General features: G+C 40.6%; 1 protein-coding gene across 1 annotated transcript in view; it reads left to right on the forward strand.

Annotated features, from left to right (window-relative positions):
* Nucleotides 1-20,941, forward strand: part of LOC136863582 (uncharacterized) — a 153,871-nt gene that overhangs the window by 110,515 nt on the left and 22,415 nt on the right. Inside the window, exons 3-4 of the mRNA XM_067139961.2 lie at nt 118-274; nt 17,269-17,383. Of these exons, the coding sequence (XP_066996062.2) occupies nt 118-274; nt 17,269-17,383 (272 nt within the window). The remainder of the gene's footprint in view (nt 1-117; nt 275-17,268; nt 17,384-20,941) is intronic.

The following is a 20,941-nucleotide window of genomic DNA, read 5'->3' on the forward strand; positions in this document are numbered from 1 at the left end:
CTGTGCATTATTGAACTGAAAGAAAATATGATGGTGTACAACAGGCATAAGGTAAATGTAATTAAGAATACATTCTCATCGTATTGATGACTGAAATCCTTCATTATTTCTTTTCAGAATATCTCCGACATGCTCCTTGCGTCCAGAAGGTTCGAAGTGATGACGAGAACTGTGCGGCGAAGTACCAAAGAGAACTTCTAGATATAAACCAGGAAACTCCCTCGAACGTCAGCTCACAATCTGAAAGCAACAAGAATGTGCAGAAAGTTTGCTGGTAATGGTCTTAACATTATTTACACTGGCTGAAGAACCTCGATATCTTGTACCTCCATTGCTCGAATTTTCATTATCTCGAAGTAACTTAAATTTTCCTGCCGTCTGTCCTTTTCTCTGTAACCATACAATACTTCTTCATTTCTCAAAGCAGAATTTTCCTCCCTAGAAGCTGCAAATATTCTGTAACTACAATTTTGTACAACATTATCTGTGCATTACAGCATTTAATGTATGTGTGTTACTGTTCTTTACCTCTTCCTGGCCAGCCTCGGTACGTTTATATAGCGGCTTATCTGTCCACCCCTGGTGCGTTCACCATAGGCAGTTGGAACTTCACTAGCTGTCTCTCGTATTGTCAGCACACCAAGTGTTAGGTGTGCCGGGCTGAGTGGCTCAGACGGTTAAGGCGCTGGCCTTCTGAACCCAACTTGGCAGGTTCGATCCTGGCTCAGTCCGATGGTAATTGAAGGTGCTAAAATACGACAGCCTCGTGTCGGTAGATTTACTGGCACGTAAAAGAACTCCTGCGGGACTAAATTCCGGCACCTCGGCGTCTCCTAAAACCGTAAAAGAGTAGTTAGTGGGACGTAAAGCAAATATTATTATTATTATTATTATTATTATTATTATTATTATTATTAAGTGGTAGGTGCAGCAGCTATTCCCCGATCCTGCGTACAGAGTCAGTCGAATGTAAATTATAGTGTTTTCAGAGCAGTATCTGTTGCTGAAATCGATCTGGAAGAAAATAAGCTTAAGAGTAAGGAACATATGTAATTTACGACTTATTCCCATGGTATTAACGGAGGTAGGCCTATGTTTCACGTTATTCTACTATATGTACAGTAGGCCTATTCTGGTTTTGAGTTGCTATAATAAATGTAATTAAAATGACAAAATACTTAGATTTCATATTGTCGAATAATACTGTATAGAGTAGCAACCTGTAGATACATTTGGATCGATTATGTGCTATATAGTCTCAAAAACGGGAAATCTCTATATTTCGAATTTCTCTCACTGGCTTGAAATAAAATTTAACTCCCGAGGTGATATGAGATATCGAGGTTCAACTGTAATTATTGTATAATAATAATAATAATAATGGTTCATGGTGTGGGTTACTGTAGTCACGTCCTAGATTGTGAACCATGGGCAACGGCTGAGTGGCCTAGTAAGTGGCCCTGAGAGTCGGGATATCAGTTGCTATGGAATGGGAGTGGACTTCTGGGACATATTCTGAGTCGTGCCCCCCCCCCCCTTTGTGCTCAGGCGGCTAGGACTATACAATTCACCGGTGGCCCATAACCCGTTAGAGGAGAGATCCTCACTTGGACTATGTGCAAGTAGGGTAGCATCCTGCTTCATGAATTTGCCGAGCTCAGAACATTTTAAGCAAGCCTCGGACCTATGGGATTAACGGAGTCCCACTCCCATTTGACAGGCGAGGGACGCCTTGGAAACAACTTGGCAAACGAAGTGGAATTCGATGGGGAGCTATCAATATTAATGGGGCTTATGGGAGAAAGAAAGTAGAACTGGCTGAGTCAGCAAAGAGGATGCATCTGGATGTGCTAGGAGTAAGTGATATTCGGGTAAGGGGAGATAATGACGAAGAGATAGGAAATAATAAAGTGTACTTGACGTGTGTTAGAAAGAGAAGGGCAGAATCTGGGGTAGGGCTCGTTATCAGGATTCCATTGCACGCAACATAGTTTCTGTTAGGCACGTAAATGAGCGAATGGTGTTGGTAGATTTGTCATTTGCAGGAATTAGGACTAGAATTGTCGCCGTGTATTCACCATCTGAGAGTGCAGATGAGGAAGAAAATGACAAGTTTTATGAAGCATTGAGTGACATCGTGGTCAGGGTCAACAGCAAGGATAGAATAGTGCTAATGGGCGATGTCAATGCGAGTGTTGGGGATAGAACTGAAGGATACGAATGGGTGATTGGTAAATGTGGGGAAGATATGGAAGCTAATGGAAATGGGAAGTGTTTGCTGGACTTCTGTGCAAGTATGGGTTTAGCAGTTACGAATACATTCTTCAAGCATAAGGCTATTCACCGCCACACATGGGAGGCTAGGGGTACCAGATCCATAATAGACTATATCTTAACCGACTTCGAATTCAGGAAATCTGTTAGGAATGTACGAGTTTTCCGGGGATTTTTCGATGATACAGACCACTATCTGATCTGTAGTGAACTAAGTATATCGAAGCCTAGGGTAGAGAAAGTGAAATCTGTCTGCAGACGAATAAGGGTAGAAAATCTCCAGGACGAGGAAATTAGACAGAAGTACATGGATATGATTAGTGAGAAGTTTTGAACAGTAGACAGTAAGCAGGTTCAGGATATAGAAAGTGAATGGGTGGCATACAGGGATGCTGTAGTAGAAAACAGCAAGGGAATGCCTAGGAACAACTGTGTGTAAAGATGGGAAAAGGCGAACATCATGGTGGAATGATGAAGTGAGAGCAGCTTGTAAACTTAAAAAGAGGGCTTATCAGAAATGGCTCCAAACAAGGGCCGAGGCAGACAGGAATTTGTACGTAAATGAAAGAAACGGAGCGAAACAAATAGTTGTTTGTATCCAAACAGAAGTCGTGGGAAGATTTTGGTAATAACCTGGAAAGGCTAGGTCAAGCAGCAGGGAAACCTTTCTGGACAGTAATAAAGAATCTTAGGAAGAGAGGGAAAAAGGAAATGAACAGTGTTTTGAGTAGTTCAGGTGAACTCATAATAGATCCCAGGGAATCACTGGAGAGGTGGAGGGAATATTTCGAACATCTTCTCAATGTAAAAGGAAATCACCCTGGTGGTGTTGCGAACAGCCAAGCTGATGGGGAGGAGGAAAAGGATGTTGGTGTAATTATGCTTGAGGATGTGGAAAGGATGGTAAATAAAATCCATTGTCATAAGGCAGCAGGAATAGATGAAATTAGACCTGAAATGGTGAAGTATATTGGGAAGGCAGGAATGAAATGGCTTCATACAGTAGTATAATTAGCATGGAGTGTTGGTAAGGTACCTTCAGATTGGACAAAGGCAGTAATTGCACCTATCTATAAGCAAGGGAACAGGAAGGATTGCAACAACTATCGAGGTATCTCATTGATTAGTATACCAGGCAAAGTATTCACTGGCATCTTGGAAGGGAATGTGCGATCAGTCGTTGAGAGGAAGTTGGATAAAAACCAGTGTGGTTTCAGACCACAGAGAGCCTGTCAGGATCAGATTTTCAGTATGCGCCAGGTAATTGAAAAAGGCTACGAGAGGAATAGGCAGTTGTGTTTGTTTCATAGATCTACAGAAAGCATGTGACAGGGTACTGAGGGAAAAGATGTTCGCTACACTGGGGGGCTATGGAATTAAGGGTAGATTATTAAAATCAATCAAAGGCATTTATGTTGACTATTGGGCTTCAGTGAGAATTGATGGTTGAATGAGTTCTTGGTTCAGGGTACTTACAGGGTTTAGACAAGGCTGCAATCTTTCGCCTTTGCTGTTCGTAGTTTACATGGATCATCTGCTGAAAGATATAAAATGGCAGGGAGGGATTCAGTTAGGTGGAAATGTAGTAAGCAGTCTGGCCTATGCTGACGATTTGGTCTTAATGGCAGATTTTTCCGAAAGCCTGCAGTCTAATATCTTGGAACTTGAAAAGATGTGCAATGAGTAAGGTATGAAAATTAGCCTCTCGAAGACTAAATTGATGTCAGTAGGTAAGAAATTCGACAGAATCGAATGTCAGATTGGTGATACAAAGCTAGAACTGGTCGATAATTTCATGTATTTAGGTTGTGTGTTCTCCCAGGATGGTAATATAGTAAGCGAGATTGAATCAAGGTGTCGTAAAGGTAATGCAGTGAGCTCGCAGTTGCGATCAACAGTATTCTGTAAGAAGGAAGTCAGCTCTCAGACGAAACTATCTTTACATCGGTCTGTTTTCAGACCAACTTAGCTTTACGGGAGCGAAAGCTGGGTGGACTCAGGATATCTTATTCATAAGTTAGAACTAACAGACATGAAAGTAGCAAGAATGATTGCTGGTACAAACAGGTGGGAACAATGGCAGGAGGGTACTCGGAATGAGGCGATAAAGGCTAATTTAGGAATGAACTCGATGGATGAAACTGTACGCATAAACCGCCTTTGGTGGTGGGGTCATGTGAGACGAATAGAGGAGGATAGGTTACCTAGGAGAATAATGGACTCTGCTATGGAGGGTAAAAGAAGTAGGGGTAGACCAAGGCGACGATGGTTAGCCTCAGTTTCTAACGATTTAAAGATAAGAGGTATAAAACTAAATGAGGCCACAACACTAGTTGTAAATCGAGGATTGTGGCGGCGTTTAGTAAATTCACAGAGGCTTGCAGATTGAACGCTGAAAGGCATAACAGTCTATAATGAAAATTCTTTTGCAGATAACTAGGTTTGCTGCATAATTTCCTTGTACACTACAATGATATCAGCGTTGTTACCTTGAGACCTCAGATGTAAAATGCACTTGATCTTCCATCATGTCTGCTACCGATCTCATTGGTGCAGTTAATCACTTTCTTGTTTCGAAAATAGATGTTTTGATCTGTGTCGTCGTTGGTGGCATTAGGGGTTGTCTATCTGCGATAAATACACGTTGCTGGCTATCGCCACATTAAAGAGCCCCTGCTGGAGATAAATGAATAAATAAATAAATGAATAAATAAATAAATAAATAAATAAATAAATAAATAAATAAATAAATGATGAACCTATACATAACCTGCTTAATGACTAGAGTCCAATGTAACTGCAATTAAATTATGTAAGAAATGAAGTCGTGAATAAATTATTCAGAGACGAAATGGATCCGAGAGGATTAGCAGGCCGCTACCAATAGGAGAAACTAGGGAATAATAGAACAGTGTAGGCGAGTAAACAACAAGGTCGTAAATCTGTTGAATCGGCACTGAGCCGACATAATAAAGATGAAGTGGAAGAGGGACAGGCAAGATGTTCCACTGAAGACAAAGCCGTTCAGACAATGTCTTAATAATATCCGGCAGCTCGTGGAAGACCAGGACCTCAAAACGTTTGGTGAAAATTGTAAAAAAAGGGACGACCCCGAGATGCTATAAAATGTAAACGTTGCAGGGAGAAAATATGAACCATAAAAGAGTATTCCAAGGCAAAACAGACGGCCGACTAAAAGGGGTTTGGAACGGAGATTTGTAATTTGTGTGAAGAATATGGAAAGTCCAGAACGCCAGCTTCGGGCTATGAGGCGCGAACAATGATATTCAGTCCCGAGGACGTCGGTGTAAAATATCAGCGGTGATTGGTGAGGTGCCCGAAGACTAACGCGGGTCAAAGTTCAGAAAGTTGGAATTGAAGAACTGATACAGACCGAAGGCGGGTTGTAGAGAACAATTATTCGGACAGGTAGACACTCAATTATTCAGTTACATGACAGTCAGTTGGTTATTCACTTACTGACGTGCGTTGGTTCACTTAGTTACTTACTCAGTCACATTCATACGCTTATATTCAATCACTTGATCGTATGAGAGAGGTGATTAAGAGTAGCTGTGGATTTACGATTTTCGAGTGAGAAGACTGAATTTAATTAACGTTACAGATTGTAGAAATATAGTTTGGATAAAACAGGGAAAGATTAGATACCAGAAAGATGGCCGTAATTTTCGCAATGGACAGACAGACAGGGAGACAGACAGACAGACACAGACAGACAGCGCTCAAGTACAGTGGTTTTTCGCAGATACGGACACAAGAAATTAATTTGGAACAGTAGCGGCATGAAATAGGCCGAAGATAGAGACGGAACTATAGTCTTTATAAAATGGTGGATTGGTTAAGAAATTCACTGATCGCAACAAAGTGCAAAGAAAAGCGGGTAACTCAATGAGCTAAGTTGGTAATATTGTGACCATGTCACTTGTTACCTGGCCACGAGAGCAGACAGATTAAGAATTGCATAGTATTCTATACGAGAACAGAGCGAGGTGGTGCGGCACGAATAAATACGAGGGAAGCAGTTGATGAGACGTGGACCGCAGACCCAGTGCTGCAGTGTCACCATCAGACATCATGGAAGAGTAAACGAGAGTAGCCATCCCGGATTAAGATGTGAGGCTGTTGCCAGAAGAATCAGTACAAAATTCATGTATATTATGTAGTGCTTGCGTAAATGTCTAGAGAGGTATGAAAATGTCAGTTTTGTGTTTTGGATATGAATGAAATAGCTGCCGGTTATAGAACATATTGATATAGAAAATGTGTTGATATAGATTGGGTGTGTTTCAGTTCATTTGTCTCATTTCACGACTAGTGTTGGTTTATTTCAGGGGTATTTTCATGTCACTGCATGGGAATTACTTGTGCTGGACTAATGTAAATAAGGAAGAGACAATGTAAATCAAAGTAAGAATAACCTTATGGGACTATATTAGCAAATAATTTTCACAAGCCGCAAAAGGTAATGTCAAGTCCTTGGGAAAGTAATTTAAATTGCGTGTTCTTGTGTTACGGTAGAAGGAATGAATGTGTTGGAGTTTCAAAGAAGGTTTATTCCAGTGTGGAACAAGGTAACTATTGAATTGTAAAGTTGTTAAATTCGTTGTGATTGAATTTTGATTCACTGGAGATAGTGGCATCTTGGTTGAGCGAGATCGTTGAAGCGAAGCCAGGTTTTCGATAATTCAATCGTGAGACGATGTTGTGCCACTATAGCATCAGCTTCAGTTGGCACCAGAGTGACACAGCGAACTCTAAACAATCGACTACTTGAGGGACAGAACCGAGCCAGACGTCCCGTGGCATTCATGCCACTAACTCCAAATCACTGCCATCTGCGTCAGGCTGCATGACTGAATGGTTAGCGTGCTGGCCTTTGGTCACAGGAGTCCCGTGTTCGATTCCCGGCAGGGTTGGGAATTTTAACCATCTGAGGTTAATTTCGCTGGCACGAGGGCTTGGTGTATGTGTCGTGTTCATCATTTCATTGTCATCACGACGCGCAGGTAGCCTACGGGTGTCAAATCAAAGGACCTGCCCCTGGCCAGCCGAGCATGTTCTCGGACACTCCCGGCGCTAAAAGCCTTGCGCTATTTCATTTTTACTGCCATCTGTGACTTTAGTAGTATCAAGCTAGATCTCATTGGAAGGTGGAGTGGAGATTTGTTGTGATCTCAGATGGTTGAGGCGTTGGCCTTCTGACCCCAACTTAGCAGTTTCGATCCTGACTCAGTTCGGTGATATTTAAAGGTGTTCAAATACGTCATCCTCCTGTCAGTAGATTTACTGGCACGTAAAAGAAATCTTCCGGGACTAAATTCCGGCACTTCGCTGTCACCGAAAAACCCATAGAAGTAGTTAGTGGGACGAAAAGCCAATAACATTATTATTGTTCTCAGATGATAGGAATTCTGTCGGTGCCAGAGACGGTTGTAGTTTGGTGAGTAGGAGGCCAGGTAAACGCTTGGAACGAAGCTGTCTGAGGCGTCGACACACTGGACCTACACCAGCAGTTATGGTCTGGGGAGCCATTTCCATGGATAGCAGGAGCACTCTTGTAGTTATCCCGAGAACTTTGACAGCGGATTTTTACGTCAGACTGGTGACTGAACAGGTTGTTCTGCCTTTCATTCATCATATTCAAGGGGGCATTTTCCGACAGGGTAACGCTTGTTCTTATACCGCAGCTGTCACACAACGTGCTCTGCAGTGTGTCCACAAGTTGCCTTGGTCTGCGAAATCGCTGGACCTTTCGCTCTTTGAACACGCATAGGACATTTTTGGACGACAAATCCAGTATCCTCCAATACTAGCATTAACTGTGCTTATCTTATTGACGAAGTTCAACAGACAAAATGACTATAGTAGAATAGTAGTGCCAGTTCTTCTCTTCAGTCTGGCAAGGAATTTTGGCGCAAGATGGAGCAAAACACCTTGAAGAAAGGCTTCTGCAGAGTGAACATAGCATTGAAATGTGCACCAGGGTATTTGATACTTTTATTACCTGTCCAGAATGGAAGGAACTAGATAAGTTTTTAGAAAATGAGATCGAAGCATTGGCGCAGCGTTTGAAGAACCAACTTATGGCTTCTACCATGGGCTTAGAAAGAGTAAAGGAAGCACTCTACACAAATGATAATAATTCAAAGTTCTAGGTTAGGGGATGAAGGTACGCGACTTTTTTTTTTTTTTTTTTTTTTTTTTTTTTTTTTTTTTTTTTTTTTTTTTGCAAAGTTGTGCCAAAAACAAGCTTCATATTGTCAGTCTTATATGCGTTAAGTGTTCCTTGTGAGAGAGGGCTTAGTGTAAAGAATCTAATGAAAACAATTTGAGGTCATCAGTGCTGTCGGACAGGCTTCATAATTTGTTTATTAACATGATTGACCCATCTTTTGAGAATGTTGATCCATCTAGAGCAGTGATAAATTGATATTTCAATGCTCAAACTAGGACTACAAGACATGTGCATTGAAATAAAGCACACAAATCATTCTCTGCTGGTTTGTAAAACACCCTTATCTTCTTCATTTGCTGTAATCTTTGAACAATAGACTGTACTAACTTAAGTTTTTACTTTTCATAGCAGTAACGATCATTTATGGCCAAAACATGTAGGCCTATGAATTACACTGTACTCGTATTCTTGTGGCGCCTGGTTTTCAGAACTAGTACCTAGGTCAGAAGAACATTTTTCGAGCCCTGAACAAAAGAATGTGAACTATAAAATAAATGACACGAATATGGTATTTACAAGGGAAAGGCATACCAGGATATGCACAACCATCTTCGTGAAGGAGGGATGGAGCGACCAAAGCTGAGCATATCAGCTTAGGAGACAATGATCCAAAAGACTGAAAATGACATTCAGAACTGGATAGAAACGGCTTCCAGATCCTAAGTATTCATTTAGTGCGGAAACTTGAATGCCATGTGGAGTACGCAGTAAAGTTATTATCTCATCGCATTAAAGAAACGGGGGATCCTTCCAGCAAACGCAGACACTTCGTGTGAATGTGGTGATGAAGAAGACCCAAGCCAACTACTTACCTCTCCTCTCGTGGGCAACCCACGTACATCACAAGACGATTTGAGAGGAAACAGCGAGGCCATCACAGCTGCAGTTTTTTGGAAATGCTGACCTGACACGGAGATGGATGAATGAATGAATGAATGCATACTTCTTACTCCATTATTTCATTAACTTATATTTCTATTGATAGGATGTGCACATTTCATTGGCATAAACACATTTGTCTAGTTCAATGCGTTACTCATTTTTTCGTTAGAAAAGAATAGGCTAGTTCTCCTTACTGTGTTAACATAACCTAGCAACTATAACTCTTTTGATTTCATCTTCATCTGGAAACTAGTTTTGGTGGGGATAGGAACTACATAAATTTATAATTTCCTATATACTGTACACTGTCGATGGTCTCATTATATTTTTCAATGTGAACCGTACGTAGCTTGTATGTTTGCAGTCTTTAACAATACTATTGAATTCTCCGATCGATCTCTCTCGCTCTGAATTTGTTGAAACATTGTATGTGGTCTCGTCACCAAGCTCATGAGTAACGGTAAATACGTCAAGGCCTAATTAAACCATTCACTGTGTTAATGAGCCATCATCTCTCGCTTCTCTCGTGCGGAACGCTCTCAAGAGTTGATCTACAAAACTGGATATTCGAAACAAGAGAGAAACTGATGTAAAAGTGAACATATGTTCCCTTTTGTAGTAATCAAGTTTATAACGCAGATTGCTTCTGTAGTCACAAAATTATTGTGCAGAACGTTTTGTTCAGGGTTCACGAAACATACCGTCCAATTATAACAGGCCGTGATAAAGGCAGTTGGGGCAATTAGCTCGAAGTTATCATTCAGTATCAACTGGGGGAAAGTTAGGTACGTAATCTGCGAGTAGTTTTGCGACAATAATGTATCGGGTAGAAATCTGTACGGTCATTCGCCTTTGTCTCGGTTAAAGTGTTTACCTTCGAATAAGGATAGAAGTTAAGGAAGCATCGTATTCTTGTAGAATATCTACCTACCTAGGCGCTAAAAGAGTCGGTATCGCAATATAGCAGTGATTAAGACGACATGGAGGCCACATTCAATTCATTTCAAGGGGCCGCAGACCTCGTCTGAAATAGATAGCACGTTACATGCCCCAGTTGAATATGTATGCACATTAAAGAGTTCGAAGTATGGTTCCTATCCTCATTTTAATTGTTCTGATCCCATTTACGTCGGTCTGTGAATATTGGACAGCATTTTTCGTATGCCCGGTATACAAGCCTATATGGATTTTTTATTACTGTGTAAATAATTTCCGTGCTGAATGTTTCCGAAGAAATGTACTAAGTTGCATTAAAAAGTGATTCTTAACGAAATTGAATAAAGCTCTAATTCAGAAAATTAAGAAGGTAAGGAAATGAAATATCTTACAAGTTATTCAATCATTATTCCACAAATTATATTCGTATCTCGAATTGCCTCCAAGTAATCCCACATAGTTCTATTAGGGGTACCCTAAGCTGGTTTCAAGGCTGAAATTTGTTCAGCTTCTTGACTGAATGTTTAGCATATCTGAATTCGGTTCAAACGGCCGCGGGTTCGATTCACGGCTGGCTCGGGGAATTCAGGCACGCTTGATTAATTCTTTTGAACCGGGTACTAGATGTTCATGTTCGTCTCAGATGTATATATTCATTTATCATTTCAGATCGCAATTTAAAAATATGACTATCAATAACATGTATAAAACATTTAAAAAATCAAGTCTGGCTACATTCTCAAAAAAATAACAAGAGCCAAAACATTCATTAAAGGGAGAAAAAGAGAAGAAAGACTCCCAACTGCAAGTTCAGCTGCTTTGTGTTGATCTGCATACACTGAAAACCGATCAGTGGTCCGGAAACCATGTTAATATATTCTTGCCTTCATATTCCAATTACTAGCTACTTGTTTAGTTAATAAGGGCTTAAAATTGGCCCCATATTCAATCAGAATATTAGGTTGCATCATTTAAGATTTTAGATCTTCGGTCATCTCTGATGAAATGGGTGTTTAATTGGAGGGAATGGTTTGAGCCCCTTCGGGTTCCTTCTTATTAAAATAACCGTAGTAAATGTTGACGATGAGCTGCATGTACCATTTTAACCACATACCAGAAATCTAGCCATTTCTAAATCTCTGGCAGTACCGGGAATCGAACCCGGCTCACCGAGGACGGCAGCTAATAGTACTAACCGTTACTCGACGGTGGCAGACGCAGTGGTAATTGATGGATGGTAGCTTATATGAAACGAATAATTAATACATGATAAGAGATGCAAAAGCCTGAAAATGAACATGAGTATGTAGTTGGTAGTCAAGTGTATTGACGACTTGATACAAAGATGGTTTGGTCAATGGCTTCACATTAAGATGGCCGCGGTTCAAATCCCGGTCATTCCATTTGGGAGTTTTGAAATGAATAGTCGTGTCCCAGTGGTTCGAATTGCGCGTAAAACTGCTGGAGGTCCTGAGGTTATGATCACGATGTCAACAGTCATGCAACATCTCAAGTTTGCTTTGCGTTGGTGACTTGTGAGAGAGAATACAATCCGCACAGCACACCCTGGGGAATAGTAGAGAGGTTGCACACTCGTCTTCTGGAGTGCCAGAGCTGGGCTTATTATTATTTAAAAGAAAGAAAGAAAGAAAGAAAGAAGAAACGCACTTCAGTTATTCTTTACAACGTCTACCGCAAATATTTACTAGTTAATTCAATTCTTTTTCTTTCCACTTGGAACAAAAGTAATATTATCTTACACTGTATTCACAGTTAGAGGTTAACTTAGGAGCAATTAACTGAACAATACTACTATCATCTGGTAAGCGGATGTTTTTCTGCGACGTTAATGTGTCCACTTTGAAGAAGAGGAAACTGTTCCGAAATATAAGTGGACTTAAACATAGCGCCAGCTCTGTTGTCAAATTTTCTGAAACATGGATATTTAATGCGATAGTTACATATTTGTTTAAATGCCACAATACAAATTAATAATATGACATGGCGTATGGCTTTTAGTGCCGGGAGTGCCCGAAGACATGTTCGGCTCGCCAGGTGCAGGTCTTTTGATTTGACCCCCATAGGCAACCTGCGCATCGTTATAAGGTTAAATGATGGAAGACGAGATATCCACCCAGCCTCCGTGCCAGCGGAGTTAACCAATGATGGTTAAAATTCTCTACCGTGCCTGAATCGAACCCGGGACCCCTGTGACGAAAGGCCAGCACGATAACCAGTTAGCCATGGAGCCGGACAATATACGCGCATATATTATGTAACTACGTGGGGGACTTGATCAGCTCAGTGGCTTAGCTGCTGGCTTCCTACCCAGAAGGTTGAGGCTCGAATTTCGATATCTTGCTATGAGATTTTCATCTCAAAATTCTCGTGGCGTCAGGGAAGGTGTCTGGCCTTAAACCCCAACACAAAACCAAAATGTGCTTGAGTGGCTCCAGCGGGCATAGAAATAACGGAGAGATTCTGAAGAAAGTATAATGTAATTGTGTAAGAACATAAATAAATCTACTCATTCAAAAACGTCAAAAACATTATGTTGTATGTCTGCTGCCTTGGCAAGAATATCACATTCTTCCTGACTAATATTATGTTAATTAACTAGAATGTTTACCTAGAAACAAGTTGTAAGATATTTTTTCTGTGATTCTTACCGAAGCGAACGTTCTCTTGAAACATTTGTGAAGAAGTAAATTCTGTAAACATCATAATATGGATCAAGAGTGAATGGATAAATTCGCTGCTGCTACAAGAACTGCAGGACTTTCCTGTGCCTGAGGAGGGAGCTTACCGAAGAGAGAGAGTTGTGATGTCATAGTTACGCTTGACTGAGTCCAAGAGCACCTATTCGCAAGTACACATTTTGCGATCACTTGTTAGCATTTTCCTTAGATTATTTTCTCCAATATGCTGTCTACCAACCTCTGTAAAAGTTCCAGTCATCACCATAATAACCTGTTTGCAACTAAAACTTTGACGTCTCTTATTTCTATGGCTCCTTCCTTCTCATATTTCCCATGGACGAGTCAGTTATTCCTCTACTCTCAACTTGTCCTCCATTTACCTGTAGCTGGTACATACACATTTCCATACACTAAATTAGACTTAAAACTGAATGCTGTGGGGATCAGCTTGAAAATGAAGTTCTTGCAAAGGGAACTTATATTTTAGCTCTACTACATCTTAAATGGATTTCTGTCACTAGACTTCTCCTCTGGGAGAACACACATCCTACGTTCTTCTAAAGTTCTACCTACCGGGCGAGTTGGCCGAGCGGTTAGGTGCGCACAGCTGTGAGCTTGCGTCCGGGAGATAGTGGGTTCGAACCCCACTGTCAGCAGCCCTGAAGATAGTTTACCGTGGTTTACCTTTTTCACACGAGACAAATGCTGAGGCTTTACCTTAATTAAGGCCACGGTCGCTTCCTTCCCACTCCTAGGCCTCTCCTTCCCCATCGTCGCCATAGGACCTGTATGTGTCGGTGCGACGTAAAGCAAATTTAAAAATATATTACATCTGTTAACATTTCACATTTCTTTTCTTCCTAATCAATGTCGCTTATAGCCTGGAATTTGTTACACCGTACTGACCGCTCTACTACACTCCTTTTGAAGTTTCAATTTATTGCATTGCACGATACCAGTAAACTGCCATTAAGACGAATCATCGGCGTAAGTAAACAGCTTTCTACTTTCCACGCAGCCTAATCACAACCTGCCGTGTTATATTTTAGTTATATCATTAGTGAAGAATCCTTGAATCAGATGAACACAATTTCTGTACTTACTTTGAACCAAGGACCCTTTCTGTCCTAAAGTTTCTACGAAGCAGAAAACATGACTGTCATTTCTTTTCGTAGCATTTTAATATTTGATTTCGGTTTGAAATCGAGCCTTTATAGCCTCCTTGTGTTCCAAAACCGCACCTGTCTTCTTTATCGATCGTGTCCTTCAGTAGTGATAGTTCGTCTTTCCTGAAATTCCTGTAAACATTTCCTCGTATCCTGATTAAATAATACCTCAGTTCATGCACCTTTCCTGTTCACATGCATGTATATTGGTGCATTTACTGTGATCGCCCTATTGGAAGGTAACTTACTCAATGCTCAGGTTAAACGTATCACGATATATGGAAATTTTATCGCAGCCTTGTCATTGTTTTACCATTGTCGATGGAATTTCACCCAATTCTTCTGCACTAAGGCAGTGTAGGTAGATTTCATTCCACTACTTGAAGCACTTTTCTTTACCACAATCTTTCCCATCTTATAATACTGTAATTCAAAGTTTCTTTATAATCATTTTATAACAATGAATATATTTTAAAACCTTTACCCCATTAATCCAGTAATATCCTAGAATTAATGAGACTACTCATTCGAGACACTATTAATTTCCTTTACCATCACTTTTTAAGATACATTATTATACTTCAGTAAGGCTTCTTGCTGGCTGGCATAGCCATTCTGTGTTATTTACAAATTTTTTCGCAGAATTTCCTTTTGGACTTGACAATTTCTTTTAATTTTTTATTATTATAATTATTTACGTCTTCCGTTTGGCGTTCCCAGCTACCAGTATTTCTTATTTAGACACATTTTTGGAAAGTCTTCTTTTTATTTTTACACAAGCTGTCCTGGCTCTTACACCACCAAGATACTTGCTTTTTAAATATTTTATTCACTGTTGTTCCACAATATTCTCTTGATGTTTCTACTGCAGTATCCCTGTATGTCATTTAATCTCCTTGAATGTCCTTAACCTGCTCAATGAGTTTTTGTGCTTTTCGCAGATCATGTCGATGTAATTACCATGAGCTTTCCTACTCGTATCTAGCTGCAGATAGACTTTGTCAAGTCTTAGGTCTGATAATATTTCGTTCATTCTCCGTCAGATATGGTTCCTCGTCACCAAAAAATCCCGGAATACCGGAATGTTCCACATTGACTTGTCGAATTCAAAGTCTGTTATGACTATTTTTTTTTTGCTAGTTGTTTTACGTCGCACCGACACAGATAGGTCTTACTGCGACGATGGGACAGGAAAGGGCTAGGAGTGGGAAGGAAGCGGCCGTGGCCTTAAGGTTCAGCCCCAGCATTTGCCTGGTGTGAAAATTGGAAACCACGGAAAACCATTTTCAGGGCTGCCGACAGTGGGGTTCGAACCTACTATCTCCCGAATACTTGATACTGGCTGCACTTAAGCGACTGCAGCTATCGAGCTCGGTATGACGATTTTTATTGATCTGGTACACCTACCCTGCCCTCTAAATGGGTATACTACCCTGTACTTAGAGAAAAAGCTCCCATATTAATCCCACATTTACCCATTACTCTGCAGTTATATTTTAAATTCTAGCATTGAAATCGGCCATTAATACTATTCCACCTTTGTTGCCAATCGTGATTGATGGCCACCACTCGTTGATTTACATATATAACTATGAAATAATCCCACCCCATACACTGCCCATCCCCTTTTCAAGAGTATTACTAGTAGATTATCTTCTACCTTACATTTTTATTTGTCCTTGCCCGAATAGTTCTAATTCCGAGGCCTAAATTATTAATGAACGAACACGTTATATTTTGGTTGCTAAAACGACCAGTTCTAATTTTCTCCTTCTATAAGAATTATAGCATCGCGCCGAATACAATTTTCTTCGCCGAATTTTTTGCAAGGAGACTCTGGCCTGTCCCATAGATCTATGGCTTGTTAAAATCATTATAAATGTGCTCTGTAAACATTTATTTACAAGTTGCTTTACGTTGCACCGACACAAATAGGTTTTATGGAGACCATGGGATAGGAAAAGGCCAGAAAGCGGCAGTGGTGTTAAATAAGGTTCAGCCCTAGCATTTGCCTGGTGTGAACATGGGAAAACACGGAAAACAGTATTCAGTGCTGTCAACAGTGGGATTCGAACCCACCATCACCCGAGTGCAAGCTCACAGCTGCGCGTCCCTAGCCGCTCAACCAACTCGCTCGGTATTCTGCAAACTTCTGGGAAGCAGGCTGCTACCCTTCTTGACATAGTTAATGCGAGAGTTTTCAATCTAATGATTTAGGGATCATCGTTGGGTTGGGTAGCGCTATCCACTCGAGTAAAGAGAGCGACGAGTCTTCTAGGCCGTTGTTTTTAGCTTTCTAGATCGGTGTCCATATCTCAGTCAGGCTGCTCCTTAGTTGTTCTCGCATAGGCTGAGTGTACCTCAAACCAGCCCTTAGATTCTGATAAAATTCGCTGGTCTGTATGGAAATTGAACCCGGGGCCTCTGTATAAGACACCTCTAGGCCGTATCTTGTCCGACTCGTTGGCTGAATGGTCAGTGTACTGGCCTTCGGTTCAGGGGGTCTCGGATTCGATTCCCGGACGGGTCGGCGATTTGAACCATCATTGGTTAATTCCAGTAGCCCGGGGGCTGGGTGTTTGTGCTGTCCCCAACATCCCTGCAACAAACATACACACACACCACACATAACACCATAATAACACGCAGTTACTTACACATGGCAGATGCCGCCCAGCCTCATCGGAGGGTCTGCGTTACAAGGGATGCACTCGGCTAGAAATAGCCACACGAAATTATTATTAGGCCGTATCTTTGGATTTCTTAATAAATTGTTAAATGACTTGAAGTGGTGTGTATTTGATGAACTCCCCATATTCTCTTGGGCAATATAAAACAGTTTAGTTTGTCACAGCCTACAACACAACTCGATATTCAGTCACGTTCTTTAAGTCATACTTTCTGGATCATTTGCGTTTAACTGAATACTCCACTTATTGCTTACCTTTTTAAAGGTTTTCTTACTCTCCTTTACGTTTCGTGATATTTTATGTGCTTATACTGTGTGAAATTTCACGTTTCCTCTAATGCATTTCTTGCAATCTGTTCTTTACAGTTCACTCCAGACATACTTAGAGTGCTCAGAAAGGGCGGTGTTGACTATGTGTGGTCCTGAAACAGCCGCCTTCACCAAGGGCCTCTTAGACACCATGGCGTCATCTCTAATCCAGGTATGTGAACCGTATGAGACGAGAAGTGCTACTGAACAATCATATTAACATAACCTCTAGCGGTACTGCTGTTTACAACATATTTGACAAAATTAAACCTACTAATATTTGTAATTTCGTAACCCCTATAGCCTAAATGTTATTACTGTTATTACCCCTATACAGTGCAATGAATTTTAACTCGGACTTTTCTTGCTAGTTGCTTTACGTCGCTCCGACACAGATTGGTCTTATAGCGACAATAGGACAGGAAAGGGCTAGGAGTGGGAAGGAAGCGGCCGTGGCCTTAATTAAGGTACAGCCCCAGCATTTGCCTGGTGTGAAAATGGGAAACCACGGAAAACAATCTTCAGGGCTGCCGACAGTGGGGTTCAAACCTACTATCTCCCGAATACTGGATACTGGCCGCACTTAAGCGACTGCAGCTATCGAGCTCGGTGCTCGGACCTTTCATCGTACCACGTAGGATATACAGATTCCCTCGTTCTAACCATTACTCAACTTAAAGTATTTATTTATTTATTTAAGACTCTAAGTGATGTAACGGAGAAACGCTTCATCTACTTTCAAAACTACATATACAGTAAATAGTGTAACACGTATATAATGTGTTATTTTAACAATAATTATTTTTTAAATTAATTCTAAAATCCCTCGTATTACATGTGTGAATATTTATTAGCAATCGTCAAATATTTCACAGCAACTTGTGTTGAGATATGTTTATACTTCTCTGTTTCTTTACGGTAAATTCAATTAGTAGCGAGCAAGTTTGCTAATATCATGTTGCTGTAAACTTGCATTCGGGAGAGTTTGTTCTCGAACTCTACCATCGGCATCTCTCAAGATGACTTTCCATGGGTTTCCATTTTCACATCAGACAAACGACGGTGCTGTTCCTTCTCATTGCTTGCCTTTCCTTCTCTCAGCGACGCTATAAACCTATTTCGGTGCTACAAAGAACCGGTACCATACAAATCAGTCAGTGGCCACTTGTTGCCTGGGTCGTATATAAAATATGAATTGTGTTCGTACCTGGCTGTATTCACTTTGGAGATTTCTATCAGTGTTGGTGTTAGCTATGTAGACATTTTTCTAACTAACCTTTTTTATATATTTTTTATTTTGACATTTTCTGATATTTTATATCGTCATATTGACTGAAATAGTATTCTGACCTAGGGCTGGTATAAGTGCCGCAGAATATTAGGGAAGTATTCACCCTCCATTTTCATTAAGTGTGAAAAAGATGGGGAAGAACGACACTCGTCAGAACATAGATCATTCAAATGCCTTGCCTGTTTTTCCATAACGTCTATGGTAGAGAGTGTGTTTCGCTGTTGAGATCACAGTCAGGATGAGTAGTTCGTAGAGGTTCTCACCTTCTCTGCTCAGGACAGGGGGAAGAAACCCGACGCGGTTGGTTGAAATTTAAACGTGATTAATATCGAAAGACCTGTGTTGGTAGCAGTACTGATACGTATAAGAATTCCTCCTTATGACAAAATTCTCCCATTGCGGCTGCTCTTCTCTTCTAACTTCATTCATTCATTCATTCATTCATTCATTCATTCATTCATTCATTCATTCATTCATTCATTCATTCATTCATTCATTCATTCATTCATTCCTTTCACCGAGCGAGCTCGCTACGCAGTAAAAGTCGTGTAGCTGCAAGTTTATATTCAGATTCGATCCCTTCGTTGCCAGCCGTGAAGATACTTTTCTGCGGTTTTCGTTTTTCATACCTGGCTGATGTCGGGGCTATATTTTAAGGTCGCATCTGCTACATTCTCATCCCATCGTCGACGTGTACGTGCATGTGTTGCTGTGATATTACATCGCCTGCGATGATGATAATAATAATAATAATAATAATTTAATTCAGGAGATAGTGGGTTCGAACCTCATTGTCGGCAGTCCTGAAGATGGTTTTCCATGGTTTCTCGTTTTCATGCCAGGCAATTGCTGGGACTTTACCTTAATTAAATGTCCATAACAACTGATGAATCACCTGCAGTGAGTGGGAATAATACAGGAGTACGAGATATCTCCGAAGCAAATTAAAATAAACAGACATCCAACACGATCTTCTGTCTGTGCTCTGCATTATACGCGAAGAAAATCTACGTGCAAAGCAGATCCAACTTAAAACTGTCAAGCGTGTGGTTACTAAAACGACTAACTTCATCAGATCAAGGTGATTGAACCATAGAAACTTTTAAGAGCTCCTTCGCGACATTGAAAGAGAGTGTGGTGATACTCCGTATCATACTGACGTGCGGTGGTTAAGTAGGGTGAACGTTTTATATAGCTACAATGCTTTGAGGAAAGAAATAGTGCCCTTCATATAAATGTGCAATGAACCACTAGAACTGAACAATGGAAAATGGATAAGAGATTCGGCATTTCTAATAGATCTCGCCGGCAAGCTTGATGACGATAATTCCTCCTTACGAGGGAGAGGTCTTAAAATTATTCACCTTTTTGACCGTATTAAAGCTCTTAAGCCAGAAGTACTGCTGTGGGAAAGACAGTGCGTGAATGAAGAGACAGCACATTTTTGCGCATTGAATGCCGAGTTACGTCCAGCTCCAAACGATTCCGGTTCAACATTGGAAGGATATAAAGAGGTTATAATAACACTATATGACGAATTTGAGAATAGGTTCCACGATATTCAGGTATCAGAAAAGGATTTGTGGGTGTTCGCTACATACTTGTCAGTGGACGTGAAAGCTATTAGACCAGCGCTTCAGTGTGATGCTCTAATGAAAGATAAGTTAGCAAAATACAAACGGTTTGAGTGAAATTTATGTTTGTTTTCTACGAGATATATTTCCTGTATTGCTCAAACGTAAAGCACATATTTTAAGTAAATTCGGATCAACTTATTTATGCAAACGGCTGTTTTTATTAATGAAAATTTGTAGATCTAGACACAGAAGTAGGCTCACCAATGAAATCTTGAAATGTGCCTTGCGACTTGCCAGTACGCAACGATAGTACCCAACACAGACACAGTACTATTTACACGAGCCCAAAGGTCCCGTAGAGGAGTAGTACACCAGTGATATAATTCAGTTCGTGTGTTTAGTTTCTTTCTATAGTCATGAATGCCATGCCATATTGAAATGTATGTTAAAGCGAGTACAAAGAATGTGTACAAATCTCTAAATTGTATTTTTCCAAATAGTAATAATGAGACGAATTGCAGAGAGCAGGTCATACATCACGTTCAGGAGAACTCTTATGACGGCACGAGGTACAAATCAGGGTGTCTTCAAGTAAGTCACTTAACAGTATGGAAAATACTTCATCATAAACACCACCTGTACTACGCTGACTTTCACTAGTTATTAACAGAGACCGATTTTGGATACCCAGTCTCCTTTTGTCAGTGACTGTTAGAGAAAGCATGTGAAAATCCTTGTTTTCTGCAATTTATGATGGGGCTAAATTTCAAATTATTGGGGAAGTGAATCGGAAAAATCTTCACTATTGGAGTATCAATATTTTGCACTAGATGAGTGTAATCTAGCTACATTCAAAGAATGC

Source organism: Anabrus simplex, chromosome 2 (genome assembly GCF_040414725.1).
Source record: "Anabrus simplex isolate iqAnaSimp1 chromosome 2, ASM4041472v1, whole genome shotgun sequence".
Classification (NCBI taxonomy): domain Eukaryota; kingdom Metazoa; phylum Arthropoda; class Insecta; order Orthoptera; family Tettigoniidae; genus Anabrus; species Anabrus simplex.